This window comes from Nymphalis io, chromosome 9 (assembly GCF_905147045.1).
Source record: "Nymphalis io chromosome 9, ilAglIoxx1.1, whole genome shotgun sequence".
Classification (NCBI taxonomy): Eukaryota; Metazoa; Arthropoda; class Insecta; order Lepidoptera; family Nymphalidae; genus Nymphalis; species Nymphalis io.
In genome coordinates this window covers 13887977-13910000 of record NC_065896.1, presented here as the reverse complement: position 1 = coordinate 13910000, position 22024 = coordinate 13887977, and the positions used below count along the sequence as shown (strand labels likewise).

Sequence of the window (22024 nt, the reverse complement as noted above, 5' to 3'; positions counted from 1 at the left end):
TTTTTCAATGACCCTACCTAGTAACCACTTAGCAGGTGGTATATTTTGATCTTTTACTACCACGATGTCATTAATTTCAGGTTCAGATCTTTTCATAGATCATTTAAACCGTTGATTTAAGTTCACCAAGTATTCCTCGAACCACCTTTTCCAAAAGTTATTCAACCATTCTTTGAGTTAGTTCACATTTCTAAGTAAAATAATTCTAATAGTCATTATAATTCCCATCTGGAATTGTAATAATCGGTTCTCATGAAAAAAAAAAAAAAAAATGTCTCGGAGTAAGAGGTAATGGGTCTTCTGGATAATTACTCAAACACGATATGGGGCGCGAATTTAAACACGCCTCAACTTGAGTAAGGACCGTCGATAGTTCTTCGAAGATTGACATTGACAGATTAACACATTGACTTTAACATTGACAGATTGATTTTGACCCATTGACTTTATTGACACATTGACATTTTGACGTTTATGTTGACAGATTGACTTTGACATTTGCAGATTGATTTTGACACATTGACATTGACAGTTTAAGTAAGTGGTCACCAACGCCCATAGACATTGGCATTGGTCAACCATCGCTTACATAGCCAATGCGCCACCAACCTTGGGAACTAAGATTTTATGTCTCTTGTGCCTGTAATTACACTGGCTCACTCATCCATCAAACCGGAACACAACAATATCAAGTATTGCTGTTTTGCGGTAGAATATTTGATGAGCGGGTGTTACCTACCCAGACGAGCTTGCACAAAGCCCTACCACTAGTAATGTGTCAGATTGACAGATTGACTTTGACACATTGACATACAATAATGTGATGTATAAAAAGTTTATAAGTAATAATTCCTTATGTATAAAAAGTATATAAAGCATTATTCCCTATGTATAAAATTTTTACAAGTTATTATTCTCTATGTACTAAAGTATATAAGCATTATCTCGTATGTACTATAAGGAATGATGCATACAGAATGATTGCTAAAATTAAACTGTAAGTATGTATAAGTAACAAAGCTTATTTTAATATTGTTTCATAATTTAATAAATTAGAATTGTGTTGCAATAAAATTGTTATCTTTAGTATCATTATTTTAAAGTGAGTGTTTTAATTAATGGACTTCAGTTTTTAAAATGTTTTTTATTATTAGATTTACATTCTAAAATTCTAAGTGTGTTTAAATAATTTTCAAAAATTGTTTTACAATTTAATAACTTAAAATGATATTCCGGTAAAACTGTTAACTCTAATTTCATTATTTAAAAGTAAGCTTATTAACTGAGTGACGGCCATCTTGAGAGAATAGCCGTTGCTGAGCGCCACAGGCGATGGTTGCTAGAGTGGTGGACGGGAATTCGAAGATTACTTTTTTTTAAATTAAGAAAAGTCTTTTGTGCATTCTAATTTGTCCGCGTACATTGTCCGCTACGATATGTATAAGGAGGGTGAGGTCAGTTATGCTGACAACACCGTTTCTAAAAGTTCAGTTGGGGACTATTTTTTTTTTTTTTTTTTTTTTTTTTTTTTTTTTTTTTTTTTTTTTTTTTTTTTTTTTTTTTTTTTTTTTTTTTTTATAGTAAAGGAAGGCGGACGAGCATATGGGCCACCTGATGGTAAGTGGTCACCAACGCTCTTAGACATTGGCATTGTAAGAAATGTCAACCATCGTTTATAGCCAATGCGCCACCAACCTTGGGAACTAAGATTTTATGTCCCTTGTGCCTGTAATTACACTGGCTCACTCACCCTTCAAACCGGGAGACAACAATATCAAGTATTGCTGTTTTGCGGTAGAATATCTGATGAGTGGGTGGTACCTACCCAGACGAGCTTGCACAAAGCCCTACCACCAGTAAATTAATATTAGTTACTACAACATTATGACGTGTTGCCATTCATTTTTCTTGGTTTTTCAAAACTTGAAAATGACATCATCACGAGGATCTTGTAAGTAAAATAAAAATGAAAATAGCGTTAACTCAATTTATTCATAAAACGATTTGGTGCTAATTCAACAACTACAATTTTTATTTTCTTCAATGCTGTGAAATTTAAAGCATAACGTTGAGTAAGACTATGTTATGGTTTATAAGTTTCTGTAATTAACTTTTACAAAATTTATTGATACATTGTTCTATAATAACTGTCTAAAAACACCAAAAATTTATAAATGTGCGTTTGTGTTATTTACATCTCGCAAGTAAAATTGAAACTGTACTTATTACAGGTTAATGATATAACAGGCAAATTATAACATTGATATATTTTAATCACAACAAGAAACTTTATTACATTAATATAGAAACGTAATGACTATTTAAATAAATAACAATAAAATATACAATATACGAATATGAAGCTTTATGCAAGTTATAATAGAATTATTTATCTTACCTTTAAAACATTTAATGAAACAACAAAAGATTTAATGAAGATTTTAAATTTTTTGATTTAAATAATTCGGTAATAGCAATTATTTTTTGGGAGTTCCGCAAAGTGTAATCTTAGGATCTCAATATAAAAACAACGGAGTAAATATTAAAATAAGCGTATCATGAAATACACGTTTGTATCACTAGAAGTGTATGACAACATTGCACTTATTTTACAGTAGTTCTCAATGAAGAAACTAGATACTGCAAAGAAATATTACTATTTCAATATAATATACAATATACGTATATTATATTCATTTTATTTTTGTATCTATTTTATTTTACAAGGATTTGATGATTTATTAGATACTTAAAATTAAACTCATAGCTGAAACTCTAAGAACTTACGAAATTATTTCAAAGTAATTTAGCTATAAATACAAAAACTAAACTTAATGCAACAATACTATTCGCTTTGGTTGCCGAGTTGCAGAACTCCAGATTGCAGTTATCAGCGATGACGCCGAAACGGTTTTTGACGAAAGTGTAATTGCAAAGGCCGACTCTACACTCTTCCAAATTTAACGGTCTCTCGTTTTCCATGAACAGCACTTGATACTGGTCGTCGATTTGTAAATTGCTGTTCGGTGTGCATCTGAAATTGAATTTGAGATAAAAATTAGATTTAATTAAAAAAAATATGGAGCCACGACAGAACGCGATTGTGTAAAAATTTAAGACATTTTTATTCATACCGATGCACTCGCAGGATCTATATGATCTTTCACTCGCTCGCCTCGCACCTCATACTATACGTACTTGTAAAGAACGGCAGCGAAATTAGCGTTGAACGGCACCATGCTGGAGGTGGCCCACCTGCGCGCCCGCGCGCCCGCCCGCCGGTAGTTGTCGCCCGTGAGCGGCGCGGCGTCGCGGCGCGCGCCCGCGCCCACCAGCGCGCGCAGCAGCGCCGCCGCGTCCGCCAGCTGCACGCTCGCGCGCGGCTGCTGCGGCGTGTCTGCGGACGGAATTTATTTAGCATAATAAACATATACTTTAAAAGAGAGTGTATCTGATATACATATATAACAATTATAAACGTTGACTGCAATCACGGCCTCCTTTTGACTTGTACTTAAACAAGAAGTTTTGGGAACATAGGTTAAATTATTTTGGTTATTTGCTAAACATTCTACTGTACTAATTTATTTCAGCAAGGTTCGGATTATATCGATAGTTTCGAATTATGTACGGTTCATTGCATCGTCCGATGTGTCAACACATTGCATAGTAATTGCAATTTTTTTCTTATGTTCATGAGATCGATTTGTGAAACATAAATATACTCGCATTGAATATTCCCATTTTTGCTTTATACGAGTATCATATCGTTAAATTTTCCACAAAGTCGTGAGTCCATATTTAATTATTTCGCGAGCTCTATGAGATATTCAGAATTGCACTTGTAATATTTTGAGAAAAGTCTATTCCAGGTAGAGTATCAATTCGAGTATTTTTTAGAAGCAAGTCAAAATGGATATAGATCTACAAATTTTTAGTCTGTAACGACCCAGTGCCTCTATAATGTAAATTCAATCTTTTGATATTTGATTGAATAACAGGGCTCACGATCAGATTGAAATTAAAAGGATCAAATTTATTGACATTAAAGGTTCAAAACAAAAACTATAACGACTGTAAGACATCTTACTTCGCTCCACGTGTATTTTGAAGAAGTCCATCATATCCTTGATGCCAGTACATCCCAGTTGCTGATTCATCGGAGTTCCGTAGCCGTATTTGTAATAGGTTTCCAAGTCTTCTGCGTATTCTAGGCGCTTAAGATCGTCCTTGGAAAATGCCTTTGAGGAAAGAGAATATTATATTTAAATGCATATAAAGTGGTGGGAGGTGTTGTGTAAGCCCGCCTGCCAGTGCGTGCGTCAGTTCGAATGTTGAATGAGCCTTTATATATATATAAGGTGGCTGTCGGTCAGTTACTATATTATATACGTATACTTATTATTTACTATATTATATAAAAAAATCTGATGATGGTGGATTAAATAATATAAACAAGAACCTTACAATGTCAATGTGTCAAATACTAAGATGTTGTCTCTTGTGGCTCGTCATATGATCTCTCTTCAGCAATACCATGAGTACTTACACAAAGTTTCAACGGAAACCAACGACATTGTTTGTGTAAGTACTCATGGTATTGCTGAAGAGAGATAAGTTTCAACGGAAACCAACGACATTGTTGATATTCTTTAATGACACGGTAATTCATTAAGGAGCTTTATACTCACGGCACACCAGGGTGAGATCTGCGAGACATCCCACGCCTTGTTGTAGCGACACATCTGATACATCTGTTTCATTATTTCCTTCTGGATATCGTAATTGAAACCCATCCGTAACGAGATGTTGCTTATCATCTGAAATGTACCAGATTTTTATTTCATAAATACTGTTTACGTTTCAAGTGTAAAAAAAAATATATTATTTTATTTTTAAATTATTGGTATTAATGTTACCTCTTTGTATTCTTGTTTGGATTCAAAGATGCGTAACTGTGTCAAAGTATCGTTATTTTCTTCAACGTTACTAATCCACGAGGAGCAGAATTTTTCCGGCTGGAACATAATCATTATGTCATTATTATCAGAGAGGAAATTTTAAAAACGTTATATTAATGATTTAATTGAAAATAACTTACGCGAAGCAGTTTCTCGTCGTTTTCCTTTGTAATGTCGTATGTGTCTTCTCGGGCTCTGAATAACCCTTCAGTGAAAGCACGGAACGTTGTGCTCGAGCGCTGATCGTTTACATATTTGAACTGAAATTAAAGGCGACTTTTTAAAACAAAATTGGGAGGTTTATTTTTCGTGTGAAAATATTACACGTAACTATTCTTATATTCTATTATATATTCTTTCATGCTTATTTCTTAAAACGTTTGAGATTGAAAAAAATATCAAGTATATTTATATATTTAATGTTTTATACATCACTTACTACATAATCATGAAGATTGTCGGTTAACAATCCAGGGAACTTTTGCTTCCAAGCCTGCGCCAGTTGTTGCGTTGAAATGTAGCCGTCGCTGGTGAGATCTCCGGCGAAGGTCATATTCTGACGAGGGTTCCATTCCCACCTCTCGAGCAGGTTAACGTCTGACGGGCACATGCGAATCTAGGCAGAAATTAGGGTGTTGAAAATAATATGGTCATATTATGGTGAAAGTCTGTCTTTACTTTATAAACTTTTTCGAAAAGGTTCTAGAAAATGGTAAAGTACTTTAAAATTAAATTATAAATTACAGTTAAATTTATATTTTATATACTTTTTCATTGATAAATTCATCTCATAACAATATAAATATGTTTAGGAGAACTTTACGAAGGTATATTAGAAAAATAAAATGGTAAAATGCTAAGCAAATGAGTTGATAATGAGCAAAACAGTATCAAAATAGTCACGTATTTTTGTTAACATTAAGTACGACAACTTCGATAGCTGATTTCATTACAACACTGGCACGCACGTAATGCGAACTCAGACATTGCCGACGCAGATAACTCACATGTTTTAATGTTACTCCTATAATGAAGTGTTCGCGTGGCTTACGTAATCTATATTGGAGACGTCATAATTCATAAATAAACAAATTAGATGAAGTAGCAGAGGGACTTGTTACGAACTGGTTTAAACATTAAACTGGAGTCGTCGAATGATATTTAGCAAGATGCTTGCGTTAAGATTTAACCGATAACATACCGATGCCACATTATTACGTAATTCAGATTCAATTATATTTTGAAGAAGCATTACTCTCACTACTACTAGCATCATTCTTTTATAGACAAGTTTTCTTTTGCAACAGAAGAAGTTAGAATGCTTTCTAGGATCCCGTAAAAGTGAAGAAAACGAGATTGCACCTGCGTTTGTAAAGGAACCTACTTTTGCCCTATAATATAATATCTGCAGCGTTAGTCTCTATTGAGAATAGCATTCATATTTTAAGTAGGTGTATAATATTACTTAACTTATTTTATTTTTATGTAATTTATTATATAATATTGCATATGCATTTGACCGTGTATAATAATGTAGCGTACATTTGTATCTCTAAAGTTGCCTTTTCTATAATTAGAGATGATGTTGCTTTTTAAATCACTAAGCTTCTGAAGGCCGGCGATTTCATCCGCCTCCGGGTTGTGGGAGCCATGACGGTTCAGCAACCAAATCGCAATGGGCTGACAACCTGAAAAGAGAACAATATTATTAGCAATTGAAGTGTCAATATACTTAACATATCACTCAAAACATCATCAGTGACGTGTCACACGTTGTCAACGCGGTACAATTGTCCCATTAACTGATGGAATGATGTTACAATGACATAATGAGTCTAAATAACAGCAGGTATAATATTCGCAAAGTAATTATGATATAGTATATTCTTTTCAATCAGCTGTAAATCAAATCCCAAGTGCTGACCTCATTAGTCAGTCGAACGCGCCGGCCCTAATGCAATTAACATACACCATGACCTTTATTATAGGAATGATGTAGTAGTAGTCTCCTACACGTGTTCTTTGTAGTTGACTTGATATTATTAATTTATTATAATTTTTAAAAATTAAGAATATGTACAATTATAACAGTAATATATGAAACATATCTTGTAATAAACAAACCTTACACAAGCACGTTGGCCGCCATTATAAAAAGAGATTATGAAACAGACCCACCGATAGATCAGCCACCGAGATGAACAATGTATATAGGGAGACCGTTCATGTGTGCTCAACTAATCTGGGTCGTGCACAATGTTCAACGGTTATCAATTGAAAATATTCATATTGAGTCCCAATAAACTGCAATGAAACTGAGTAAGTTTATACTTTTACCGACTAAAGTTCTTTACCGGATTTTTATTTTAAGTAACATTTGAAATTGTTAAAAAAATACACCAAAAGCAGCAAACTAAAGAGTTCAATATCGGTTTTGTTTCTGATTTGTATCCAAACTTGTTGCGACAGTTACTCCGATATTGTGTTTTCGTTGTGAAATTCGAAGACATATAAAACAATATCAATATTTATATCCAATTGAAACAATTGAATATAAACAATACAGTGGGTATGTATGTATAATATTTTCACTATCCCGACTCCGTACCAGTAATCCCCACGATAGAGGTTGTCTGTAAGAGATCGTGTCTAATAGAAAAGTATGTAAAATATTAATACATGACAGATATTAGAAGTTATTCTCGTCAGATTCGCACAGACATTGAACATTTAAAAATAATATAATTACAAAGCCAATTTCAATAAAACGTGTTTTCTCATCAAGTATAGTTTGGTTTAATTTAACAAAACGCAGTAACGTCGCCAGTCGCCACTCTAGCGTTCTAACTAAACCATTTATATGTTTATTGTAATTATCTTTTGCGTTTTTATCTTGTGTGTAATGAAGACTTTTTCTTTCTTTCTTCTTCCTAAATGTATGTAGATTTATAATAATTACAAGTCTTTATTTTAAGTTCTCTGACCTATGGCTGAGATCATTTTCTGTTTGAATGACGGAACGACCATTGACCGCACTTTCAGACAGTCACGTGTAAATTTCTTTCGCTTGTTATCTATTGATGTGCTAATTTTATTAAAGCACAAATATGCTAGTACTAGCATAAACAAATTCAGTAATTTCGTCCGTAATCTGTCACATTTTCCCAGCTTTATTTAAAACCTAAACAAGTATCTAATGGAAATTTTCATAAATTACGTGTCTGCTAGTATCACGAGTCAAGTGCGCGAGATTGATACACATTTGGATTATTTAGGTAAAAGTAATGTATGAAATATTTTCTGAGAGGGTTCATACTATATATAAACCGATATTTTTCATCCCAGTTGGTCATTAAGAACCGAGACCGCATTCTGCGCTACTCGTCTCTAAAAAGGAATATAGTATTTAATCAGTCAGTATTGCACAAATATCTGAGATATTATATAAGCGTACTCGTACCTACAGTACTCGCACTGGTACTCGCTTATTGCGCATCGCTCGTTAAATGTTCCGTTCTACGACGTAGTGTAAATCAACGATAAATCGTTTATATTCAATTACATTGACGCTAAAATTCTCTGCGTTTAAGAAAAAAATAACACTATTATCATTTTTATTATTAAACCGGTTGGGTCGAGTGACAAGTCCGTCGCTGAATAAATGCACACACCTTATTTATACCTCCCTGTATCTAATAGAACTCTGAAGTGTAATCATAAATATATTACGAAGAGATACAGACTTTTCCGGACTTCAACACTAAACTGATCGACGTGTACATTCCATTTAGAGATATTATTCCTGAGGCACTTTATATTTGGGATAGATCGCTCGTCTCACATCTCTATATTTAAATAACATGCTGTACACTAGTAATGTAACGCGTTCGAAGTAAGGGACAAGTAGCTAGCCAGAGTACTTTATTATGTAAGTGTACTTATTGAGCCACTCTTCACGAATGCCACTGCTATTGAAAGTGCTGGCTTGAGGTTAAGCACAGTTAACGTTATCCGAACTGTATCTTGAGGTTTCGCTATAGGCAGTAGATGTATAAAGTACTGAGATAAAATGCAATAACACACACACATACGGACAAACTGTATTGTTTTACTTCATAATGAGGTGGCTAGTGATTTATTCACGTCGCCTTCATCGTACATTTTCGAAATGTTAAACTAATAATAATTTAATGTTTAAGAATATATATTTTAATATAAGATTTTTGTTTCTTTGTCCAAAATATTTACTCTCCATATCTGTGATAAATATAATATCCTATAGATAATTTATAACAATAGTATCAGTGTATTTTCAAAAAGATAAATGATTTCGTCTGGTTGCGATTTTACATTTTATTTCGTTTTGTTACTTATTAGTTTAAGTTAATAGAATTGATGTAAGTAATATTTTCATGTTAAACGAATGTTCATATTATTTTAATTCTGCATAGCGTGGCTCGTTCATGTTACACGCTGCTTATGCAAAGTCATAATAATGTTCTCAAGGACCCTGATCGTGACCGGCTTTCAGCCACGAGGGTCAATGTCAAGGATTATAGCAAATTTCTCAGGACAGGCAGGCGGGTTTGCGCGAAACCCAGTCGCTCTTTGTATTCCCTCACGCGTTGAATATCCTGTCAGTACAACCCAATGATGTCCTGCTGACCGATTTCAGCCACTCTCATAACGGTAATTAGACTCAATCAGAAATAGTTCAGGTGCAGGACCAACGACTTTAAATGCTTTCCGAGGCACACGAGTGTAAACACTACGAATTTCCAGACTCCAGACTGCTACTGAGAATCATCGTCAGAAAAACCAAATACTTTTTTGTAGGCACGCCCTGGGGTTTGCAGCCAAGACCTCGGGATCTGCGGCCTTATATCTATTTATCGGCCACTAAACCACCGAGGCAGTTATTTATGAGAAATTAAAACATAAGAATTAGTATAGAAAACAAGTCATATTGTTATGCATGACATTGTAATGATATTATCATATTGAATTATTTTAATATATTTATTGAATATTTTGCGTCCTCCAAGATCTTACATCTACATAATATTAAGAAATGTGATGTCATTACAGATGTACACACCTGCGTTAGCGTGTAGTTTGTTTCGGGAAGTTCTAATTAACTAGACTAATGCAATTAATATCAAACAAAGATTCATTCAAGCAAAAGGTCAAGCATAAGAACGAATGGTGTACAGAATGTTCAGGAGCTAATTAATAATTACTATGAGTCCTTGGGCTCAACACCGACATTGGTTATTACGTTCCTCGTGTAATTAAACTGGCTTGATGCTGACTCATCCCCATACCCGACTACCGTAGTAACTAGACGGACAGTCAGACAGACGATCAGACTGTCAGCCAAAAAAAAAAATAACGTATGAATGCTTTAATTTAACGTAACTCTAAAATGATTCCTATTTATAAAAATATTATAAATTACTCCTTTTTATTACTTATTCTTATGAACCTATTTACTATTTTAATTAATTTTCATTTCGTGTTTACAAATGAACTAATGCCAAAAATATTGTTATTTAAGTCAAACTGATTTACGCGACTGATATGCAGGTGTATATGATCACGAGGAGCTTTGCAAATTCAAAAACTAAATATTCCTAAACATGTAACAGTCCTGATAGAATTAAAAATAAGTTTCTGAGATCGAATACCCGTAAAGGAATTGCCTTCGAATTGGACTGATTTGTGACTGAAAGCTAAGTCTCATTAAACAAACTAGAATTGAAACATCATACGAGATAGTTGAATTCAGTTAAAAGACGTATGGAATGTTCTATGTTTTGTTAATGAATTTAGATTAAGTTACGTTGATGTGGAGATACGGTGCTCGACATGAATAGCGCCACTTACTAATTTCATTGTAATCTTCCGGAAACATGGCGAACATTCCTCGATAAATATTTTAAGTGCTTCCGGATTACTGTGCAGTGGATTGAATATGCGGATAGTAGTAGAAGATCGCGGGCTTTAAACCGTCATACACAAATGAGTTTTCATACATTCATCAATACATTATTAAGAATCATAACAAGAATCGGTTGGCGTGGTTGGTAGATACTTGCCTTTTCACGCCGAAGGTTGTGGGTTCGATTCCCACCCAGGACAGACATTTGTGTGCATGAACATGTCTGTTTGTCCTGAGTCTGGGTGTAGTTTTCTATATAATTATGTATTTACAAAATAAAGGTAGTATATGTAGTATATCAGTTGTCTGGTTCCCATAGCACAAGCTTTGTACAAGCTTAATTTGGGATCAGATGGCCGTGTGTGAAAAATGTCCCAGGATATTATTATTATTATTATTATCTACACTGCCTAATTAAAAGTAACTTTGTAAAAAGTGGTGTCTATAAAAACTTATTTCAAATGTAACCCATCGAATGACATCCGCGTGGAAATGCGAACATGTAACAGAGAATGTTCAAAAGTAAGTTTTTAAAATGTCGTTAACCCCTGCGCCGATAATTTTATGCTCATCACGGCCTTCAAAAATATTTAACACAGGTGTGCTTATGTAATGTTAAAATTTCTAAAGTTTATTATATTATGAAGTCGTATGTACTTTTCTTCTTAAGCACAGATGTAAATAACGCCTGTTATAGAAATGTAAATAATACCATGCCAGGTTCGTTCAAGGTTAGATCACCTGTACATCGCGAACAGTCCGAAGCGAACATTGCACATGACGCGTGTTGGGAATCGATGATGAAGTTATAACTTAATGTTTACGTGATTTTTTTATGAAGGTACCAATTATGCACATAGCGGAATTGTAGACGGAAGAGCAATTGAGGAAGGCACCAGAGGCCTAGCTATTGGGTGTTCTTATTTCTAAATAAGCAATAGCAAATCCGATCGTTAACGCATGGCTTGTAATAGTAGTTCTATAGTTTCTTCAGAGCCTCTAGCTCCTTATAGAAGTAAGTAGATACAATACATTCTTAAGAGCACCGTATATGACCACGTATATACCAGTTAAGAGGATTTAATGTTATAAATAAAACTGGCAATAAAATATAATAAATAGCCTAAAATTATTTATTGTCAAATTAGAATGTACGACCAAACATCCATTTAATATGAAGTGAAACGGACAAACAGCTATTGTAAGTAACAACATGTGATTCAACGTCCTTCAGCTATTTCCATCATGGTGGCTATGGGACTCGTAAACTTGCATTTCCGTCACCTCGTTATCTAACTGCCTCGTTTAACTATTTGGACGTTGTCCAAAATTAACTATAATAGAATTAATAATAGTAGTAAACTAATGACGACATGCATGGTGACACATTCTATTACTGATCAAAAGTGGTGTGGTGAGTTGGTGGAGCATTGTGCTAGGCCCACCCAGAGGATGAGGACTATCCACTTAATAGTTACTCTACCGGTGAACAATAATACTTTGTATTGCTTATCGTTTACACCTTCTGCACTTGGACTACCGGGCCCATTCGCTTGATACAAATATATCATATAATATCACAAATGTATTGTACTAGGAAACGAATTTAATGATCGTCCTCAAAGCCGTGTTTATTATTAACGTCCTATGATTAATATACGAGTAGGTGCCAATCGGTTACTGCAAATATTGCTTTATTAGTCAAAATATAAATGGTTATTTCAGTCGGAAGGTGTTGAGCCAAATCGATCGAATAGGTAAATGCTCGATGTAGTTTGTACCGCCGACTGACCACTTGTGGTGGACAAATATTTTGTCGAATACTCTTTAATACATCTAGTAAAAAGGTTACAGAGTCAATTTATATCTTAAGTAAGTTAAAAGACATGTATGTATGTATATACGTAACTGAAGCGTTAATCTGATGCTAAACAACTCTGAATCCATTTATTTCCCCAGCTCGTACAATGACACATCACTCTGCATATGTTCGGTTCGTTTCAGTGTTGTATGTAAATTAGGTAGGTAGTCAGTTCATTTTATGTAATAATGCCACATGCCATATCGTATATAGTTATAGATTATTGTGTTGTTGTATTCACGTATTGTTTTCAATATTTTAGTGATGATATAATTATGTATATGTAACATGGGCCGATGGCCGAAATCTTCTGCATTAAGCATAATTTATAACCAAGCACAACTCCAATTCGCCAAACTGCCGACATACATATTTTTATTTGTTACTTTATTTATTTTTTAACCGTTATACACATTAACGGATTTGAAAAGAAATAAGTTTATCGGTAGTTAATAAACGATATATAATAAAGTCGAAACTTACCAGGTACATCATGCGCTCTGTTGAGGGGGATGCCCTGATTCGAGAATGTATACGCAGTCTTGGTCCCAAAGAGCAAGTAGGGATCCTCGTCTGTTGAGTGGCAAGTCTCCTGACTATAGGCCAGGGTGGCGAGCGCCAGAGCGCCTAATAATATTAAGCGCATCATAGGTTAGCTGTAAATAAGTTAAATAAATGAAGACAGGTTTGGGGAAAGCACCGCGATGGTATCTGTGCTCTGGAGGTTCATGTTAGCTCAGACCGGCCCACGCTTAATCACAGTACTCGTATTTTGTTGAGAACGCTTTTAATTTTAAATACGGCTAGAGATGTCCGATAATATTTTATTAAAACGGATGGACGTTTTTGTTTAAAAATTAGGAATTTTTTCGGAACAGATTATCAAGTTAGATATCTTTAGGTTTTATTATAATAAAACATTGTCGCGTGTCTACCTACTCTTTTTAAGTTATACTATGTATGTATTATTAGTAAAACCCATTTTTACCAATGTGAATTGTTTATATTATTATTTATTTAGATGGCACTTCAACATAAGTAGGTACATATAGAAGTACAAATACCTATACAAGTTTCAGGAAAATGATTAAATGTACCTCCAATTATAGGAAAACAAATAAAATGAAACTAAAAATATTAACTTTAGTTAGTAGTTTAAGTAAACTAAAACGAAACCTTTTAGTTAATTACGTTTTAATTTTCGTTTTAGTAAACGAAAACGAAAATTTAAATCAAGAACAAAAAAAAAACAAACCAAGTAACATTTCGTTTGTTTATATCTGCGGCTTCCGCGCTTGATAGTTTAAAAAATCGGTATAGTAACAGCTGTATTTTATATAAATGGGCCTACATTGCCAATGCGCCACCAACCTCGGAAACTAAGATTTTATATTCCTAGTGCCTGTAATTACACTGACTTAGTCACCCTTTAAACTAGAGCAAAATACTAACTATTGCTGTTTGGCTGTTTAGATAGTACCTACACTTGCATAAAACGGTACCACCAAGTAGCTGTGCGCTTATCAAATTTTGAATTATGAAATTAAAATCATATAGGCAATCTTAATATTTAAAATACACAAGAATTTAACAGCTAATTCGTTTTTAATTTTGCTCAATACAATAATTTTGGATTTTCAGGGTAACCAGTAAGTTCGGGAGAAGAAATCAGTGTGATCGAATAAGCTTCTCCCCCAGACTGTCCCAAAGGCGTCTGCAAGATCGCACCTTAACGTCGTCGATGTAAGACTATAATAAAAAGGCTTAAACAAACTTTCTATAAATTTAGAATTTATAGAAATTTGTTGTTGCTTATGGAATTGCATGATTGATCTTGGCAAATGGAATGAATAATTGTAAATATTTAACCAATTATTATGTAATGATACAATGAAATAGTATTTCAATTCGATATTATATTATTTTATTGTGAACACAGATGTTCAATTGCACTTCGTCTGCACTTGTATTTAAAACCGAGGCAAATTTTAAATAAATACTTTGTAAGTTTTTCAAATGAATACCTATCATTGCTTAGTAAAATTATTTGTAATATATTCAAGTTTGAAAAAATCTACTTTTTTTACTTATCTTTTATTGTTTCCCGTACCATAATATAATTATGTATTTATGTCATAATAATAACAAATCTTGAATAAAAAAGTAGATTATTAACTAGTAATACCGTGGAAGAATCTAGTGGTTTTTCTCGAGCAAAATCAAATGCGTCACAAATATTGATGAATAAGTAGTTGTTGCATTTCTCAAATTACTTGAACGTAAATTTGAAAAACAGAAAGTAGAGACGACACTTCACATTAAAAAACAATAACACAAATACCTTTTTCGCGGGAATATTATGTACAATATAGATGGAGATTTATTAATCTGTGGCAATAAAATAGCGGGAGACACGGCGTCCCCACTGCGATATAGCGAGCGGACTGGGCTTAACTGGCCTCAAAGAAAATGAAACAGGCTTTGTACGTACGTCGTACCCGTACATGTGGTCGTGTCTCTTGTACTACAAATTCGAACGTTAACAAAAAATGATTTGACGCTGACATAATAATGAATGAAAGCACATTACTTATTACGGTACCTACGGTACGACTGCAGTGAAAACTCTGTCAGGCATTAAATATGGAGTTATGGATATTGTTAATATGTTTAAGTAGATAGAACTTTATTAGAGAGTAGTGTATTTATGTTATCTATGTATCTGTACGTCACCATCTATATAAAAAGAATAGTTTGCGATTTCAAAATAACTGCCGCTTTTTATATGTTATAGCTATTTGTGAGTTACCAAAACCAAAATATTTTTATTTTCATGTCTGACTGTTTATCCGGAGTAATCTTTAAATCATAAGAGCTATAAGGCCTATAGAAAAGTCTGTTATAGCATAAACCTCTCTTTTTTTGCGAGTGTACAATAACTATTTTTATATAATACCGATTAGAAAAAACACTAAAGTTTATTTGCGAAGCCATTTCCAATTCGTTTTTAATCTTTATTCCTACAATTATGTTAGTTACAAAGTCCCGGGTACAGCTGGTGGAAAACAAAACTGATAAGACACATGTAATGACAATGCAGATGAAAATATAATGTGAGTGACACAACGGACACCTCGCTACTAGCTTAAATGTTTGCATATCAATACATTATTTCTCATTTATTATATATATAATTATGTTTACCGAATTAAACCATTAAGTCGTGTATATACCGTACACGTGTGTCAATTCAAATATTGTATATATTTCTAATACTTAAATAAAAGTTAATTTCATATAATATGTAACTCGATGTTTTTAATGTTGGTTTCGACCGGTTTTGATTATTGTTTTACGAAAATTTAACTGAAGAAGTTCGCTTCCTAGTGATGCAAATGATTTAACATTTATTATATAATATGAATATGATATAAATTAATATCTGAATATATATCGTTATATCAAAAAATTACTGCAAATTAGTTGCTTATATTATGTTATATGCTGAATAGCGGGGTACCTTCCAGCACTGTAGTTCTGAGTCACCCTAGCTCGCAAACTTGGGTCTGCTTTTGGATTCAACTTATCCATCCTTAGCTTCAGGATAGCGCCTTGAGAACCATTGTAGTAGCAGGAAACCAACCCACTAATAAAACCAGTCCCCAGGAAATCATGCGTACTGCCGGCTGTAAAATTCAGTCAGTCTCTTTTATCATAGACCCCAAATCAAAGCTGTGTTATAAAACACACTGCGCTAACCCCATAAATATGAGCTATGGGCAAATTAATTTTGGTGATGATGATAAAAGATATTGCATTTCATTGGTTATCAGCTTACCCACGTTGGAATTTAAATAAGTCTTTGCAGCGTCTTCTTTGTGGATGATTTCATTATTTCATTAGATGACGTCATAATCCCTAGGGAAATAATGACTGATGGATATAATTTATAGAATAGGCTTTATGAGTACCAATCAAATCAAATTGAAATATACTTTATTCTAGTAGACTTAGAACTTTACCAAATACACAAAGCCATTGATTTGAGCATGAAGATGCTTCATATTTATATGTATCAACTTACTATGGTTATCCGAATATGTGTAATTTTACACCGTCTTCATTATTGTCAAATAGCACCAATCATGGAGAATAGAGAGGCATAGGTACCTACCAAGTGCTTGTAAGCAGCAGTGCAGGCAGGTCAAGAGATCATTTAAATACTTCTAATTCGCTTTTATTAAAATTTGGTTATTGAAGCGAATTGGTGCGATTTATTTAAAATTATTAATTAAATACCGATTCCAAGTCCCAATTGATTATAGTCGCTCATTGCACCGACACCTCCTAAGTACTCACATACACTCGTAAGAAAATGACGCAAACCGTTCGCTTGCTCGGTCTGTTTTCCGTATAGTATTTGCCATGAAGTCGTAGATTATCGTGAGAATACTTTTTTCTATTTAATATCAATAACATGAAGATGTTTATAAAACATAGTTAGGTTAATATTATTAGTATTGTAGCAGTAGTTCACTTTAGGCTGTTTAGTATTTTGGTGCATATGTTAGATGAATTTTACAACTGTAAATAACAAGGATTAATTATTATGTATTTGCAAATTTACAAGCGCTTAATATTGTATTTATTATTAATACATACTATATGCTACTAGTAGGATATAAAATATTACTTTTACATTTGATAGCCCATTAATTGAGAAAGGTTTTATAGGTACCATGTTATTAGTGTCACGATTCGATCCACGAGGGCGGAGCTTTAACTTTTCATGCGGGTAAACCGTAAAGAGCAGTTACTGTAATTATTATTGTAAAAATATAAGGTTAAAGATAGAGTGGGTAATCCACACTTTTTTGCTATACGATCATTACAATACTTATGTCTAATCCCTTCTTAACATATTTATTAGATGTGCATACGTAACGCAATAGTTTTCTTTACGAACGTGCATAAATCGTAATAAAAAATTCAACGATCTTGATTTATTTATTTAAAAAAATAAAATTATCAACCTAAATATAATGAATATGTTAATGATTGTTCATACATTTTATTTATTAATTTGGTCATATTGAATGAAATTTTAATTAATTTGTAATTTTAATTGTTATTCGTTATTAATAATATAACTTTAGTTGTTACCGTCTCAACAAACTGTTATGTAATGAATTTTGATTTGATTGTGATTTTTTTTATGTGATAATTTTATGTGTAGGTACTTTGTAACTCTTTGTCTTTCGTATAGGTAATAAATAAATGATGATGTAATTGCATCATTTCTTAGATGAATAAATAGATTATTCTCTGTCAATATAATCGATCTGTGTTCTGAGATGTGACATTAAACTTTTTCAAGCTCTTGATGTTTCTTTTATAAGCATTAAGTTCATTAATCGGCTGTAGGATTTGTCTTTAGAAACTTGTTTGTATGTAGTTATATGTGTACAATACATTTTGACCACGACACCACATTCCTAACCAAAAACGAGTAAGACGTTCAATGAACTAGCGGTGTGAGTATGACGAATGCATCTGTCTGTAAACACCGTCGCGAGTCGCGACCCCATTCGCAGCTAAGATATCGTAGAAAGTAGGACACCGTAAGCTCATTGTTGAACAAAATTTCTATGTGACTCGTAATCGTTGTGATAACGTTGTTTGTATTTCCGCCTTCTACTGATAACGACTCTTAATTATTATGTAATTACCTCTCATAATTGTGGAGCTGATATTTGTTGATGTTGATAGTGAAATACATTTAATTGTATATTAACATATATAACCTAACTGGTAGAAAACAGTGCCGATTGGCTGGTCGGTTAGTTTGGATATAACCTAAATTCTTTGCTTGAATTAGGTACCTAAGTACACCAGCACGCGAAAGCGATCCCGTGGCGCTCCTCGTTAAGACGGAAAGGGTACCGCTGGTTTTTTAGTGGGTATTCCGATAAAAAAATGTACCTAAGTACAATTTAATTTCAATTAAATTTCACAATTCTGAACAAAGACTTCCTCTCCTCTCTTAAGGAAAGGTTTAAAGTTTTCCACTACGTTTTTCCAATACAGGTTGTTGGCTATATGCCGTAACAGCCTGTGAATGTCCCACTGCTGGGCTAAAGGCCTCCTCTCCTCTTTTTGAGGAGAAGTTTATATATTTATGCATTATTTTCTACATCACAAATATGATATTATTTAAAACAAAGGAGAAATAATATTTACTACCACATAGCTAAGTACTACATATATAATTAGAATGTTTTATAAACACAATGTTGTTGGTTTTATTGGTTACATAAGTGTATCCAACATATATATATAACTTAACAATTGTTTTTCGTCATACAAAGCACACATACATATACATACATATACATTTCATAAAGCGCTATTATCGTGGAGCCAATAACCTATACTTAGTTAACTTGTGTATGCAACCTGCAAGTGACCTCGATTTTTATGTTCGCTGACCCAGCAACATTTCTGTTAATATCGCTTCTATTACACTGAGATACATTTAATAGCTGTAGGTACGTAAACAGCCGTACGTAAACCGTACGTAGCCGTACGTAAACGTGTAAAAACAGCCTATCCAAAACAAAACCCATTTTTAGTTCGGTACTTGAAATATTCGCCAACCGTAAAAACGGTTCAACTTTATAATTTATTTTAAAATAATATTAGGTATTATTAATAATATTAGGTCCTTACATATGAAATTAGCGCTTTGTCGAACTGGCCACTTTGGTAAAGAATTTCAAATTCAAATTTATAAATTCATTTAGCTGGTACATTTGAGTTTTGGAAACAGTTATTCATTTGTTTTTTCCTCATTATTTTTTTCTTTGGCGTCGCTTATTAACGCATAATGAGAAACATGAAATATCGGTATATTTACGAGTACAAGTTCAACTGTGGTACCAGTGCTGCAGAAACAGCTCGAAGGATTAATGACGTGTACGGCGCTGGTATCGCAAAAGAAAGCACGGTATGTTTTTGGTTTCAATGTTTTCGTTCTGGAAATTTCGACCTTTAGAACCAACCCCGTGGACGGCCGAAGACCAAAGTTTAAAATGAAGAATTAAAGGCTATTGTGGAAGCGGATCCATCACAAAACACTTCAGAGATAGCTGCAGGCTTCGGGGTAAGTGATAAAACTGTATTAATCCACTTGAAGCAAATCGGGAAAGTAACAAAACTTGAACGATGGGTACCTCATGAATTGAGTGAATCGAACTTGAAAACGCGCGTCGACTGCTGTGTTACTTTGCTCAACCGACACAATAATGAAGTAATTTTAAATCGAATCATTACTTGCGATGAAAAGTGGATACTGTACGATAATTGGAAGAGCTCGTCGCAATAGCTGAACCCTGGAGACCCAGCCAAATCCTGCCATAAACGAAAATTGACTCAGAAAAGGTTACTTGTGAGTGTTTGGTGGACTAGCGCCGGTGTCGTTCACTACATCTTTTTAAAATCTTGCCAAACGATTACGGCAGATATGTATTGTCAGCATCTGCAAACCATAAAGGATGAACTAGCTGCTAAACAACCGAGATTGGTCAATCGCTCTAGGCCACAGCTGCTTCACGACAACGCAAGAACACACACTGCACAACAAACAACCATTAAGTCAGATGAGCTACAATTGGAATGTCTGTGAAATCCACCGTACGCCCCGGACCTTGCTCCAACAGATTACCATTTTTTCCGGAATTTTGATAACTTCTTACAAGGAAAAAAATTCAACTCCGATGCGGCAGTCCAAACCGCCTTCAAAAAGTTTATTGATTCTCGCCCCCATGGTTTTTTTAGTAAAGGGATCAATAAACCACCTATGAGATGGCAAAAGTGCATAGATAACAACGGTGCATAATTTTATTAATTAAATATATTTTACATAAAAAAGTGACTTTATATTCCTCCCGTACAAAACGCCAATTTCATATGTAAGGACCTAATAATATAGATTCAAGAAGGCTTTTGAATCGACATTCTAAAATTGATAATGATGAAGCATGCCCCAGGAACGTAACGTGCCATTACCTGTGTGTTCCAGATAGTATGCTCCTTCACCTTTTACATCGTCTAACAAACGCACGCGAAATACGAAGTATTCAACCAAGTAACTGTTGATGATAAAACGCTTTCTGGCGTTTTATTATTTTAGCGATTTTGCGTCGGATCCGCTTTATTTAGTCTAAGTCTATTTTGAGTAGCTACTAATTCGGCTTTTGAGAATTAAAGCACAACTGTTTGTAACCTGCCTTTCACGTCGAAGGTTGTAGTTATCTGGAGTCTGGGTGTAATTATCTGTATAAGTATGTGTTTACAAAAGAAAAGTAGTATATGTAGTATATCAGTTGTCTGGTTTCCATAGCACAAGCTCTGCTTAATTTGGGATGAGATGACCAATATATATATATATATATATATATATATATATATATATATATATATATATATATATATATAGAGGCATATATAGAGGCATCTTGCGGGCCGGCAAGGCGAAGATGGCTAGTGCAGAACGTTTTTTCCGTCTGTACTGGCCGTCGTCGCGTTTGAACTCTACTACCACTTATCATCAGGTGGAGTAGAGTCATTTGCCCTCCCGGCGAATATATAAAAAAAAAGGTACCACACACTCATCAGATATTCTACAGCAAACACACTGTACTTGGTATTGTTGTGTTCAGATGTGAAGGGTGAGTGAGCCAGTGTAATTACAGGCACAAGGGACATAACATTTTAGTTCCCCAAGATGGTGGAGCATTGGCGATGTAAGCGATGGTTAACATTTCTTACAATGCCTATGTCTATGGGCGTTATTGATCACTTACCATCAGATGAATCATATGCACGTCCGCCTACCTATACTTACTATAAAAAAATAAACATATTTAAAAAGGTACTTTTTCAGGCAAACGTTGGCACAGTTTCAAGGAATTGAATATTAAAAATGCCGCTCATTTTTAAGTGCAACCCTAAACAGATACATATTAGCATAATATTATTAGAAATGTTTTTGTCTATGAGTCCAAATACATTTATTTTAAAAATTTCAGTAATTTAAATAATAATTACTGAAATAATAATTTAAATAATTACAGTAATATACATTTTTATTAACCTGTACAATGATTTGATAATTGATGTTGCAGTTAGTTAATTCGAACGCAGGTGAAAGGAGGCGGCCATTTTGATAACAATTTTTAGTTTATGTCACTGGAATAATCT

At 33.8% G+C, this 22024-nt stretch overlaps 1 protein-coding gene across 2 annotated transcripts; it reads right to left on the bottom strand.

Moving 5' to 3' along the window:
• Positions 1–1973: 1973 nt before the first annotated feature.
• Positions 1974–15228, bottom strand: LOC126770920 (multiple inositol polyphosphate phosphatase 1-like). Of its 2 annotated transcripts, none has more exons than XM_050490532.1 (10): positions 15099–15228; positions 13247–13419; positions 6504–6649; positions 5401–5577; positions 5102–5221; positions 4920–5018; positions 4692–4820; positions 4091–4241; positions 3199–3397; positions 1974–3034 (listed from the first exon to the last, which is right to left on the bottom strand). In XM_050490532.1, the coding sequence occupies exons 2-10, from the start codon at positions 13410–13412 to the stop codon at positions 2797–2799; spliced, it is 1425 nt and encodes a 474-aa protein (XP_050346489.1). In that variant the 5' UTR covers positions 13413–13419; positions 15099–15228; the 3' UTR covers positions 1974–2796. The 2 variants fall into 2 exon arrangements, with proteins under 2 accessions (XP_050346489.1, XP_050346488.1); XM_050490531.1 differs by having other exon boundaries at positions 15105–15202.
• Between the last annotated feature and the right edge of the window lie 6796 nt (positions 15229–22024).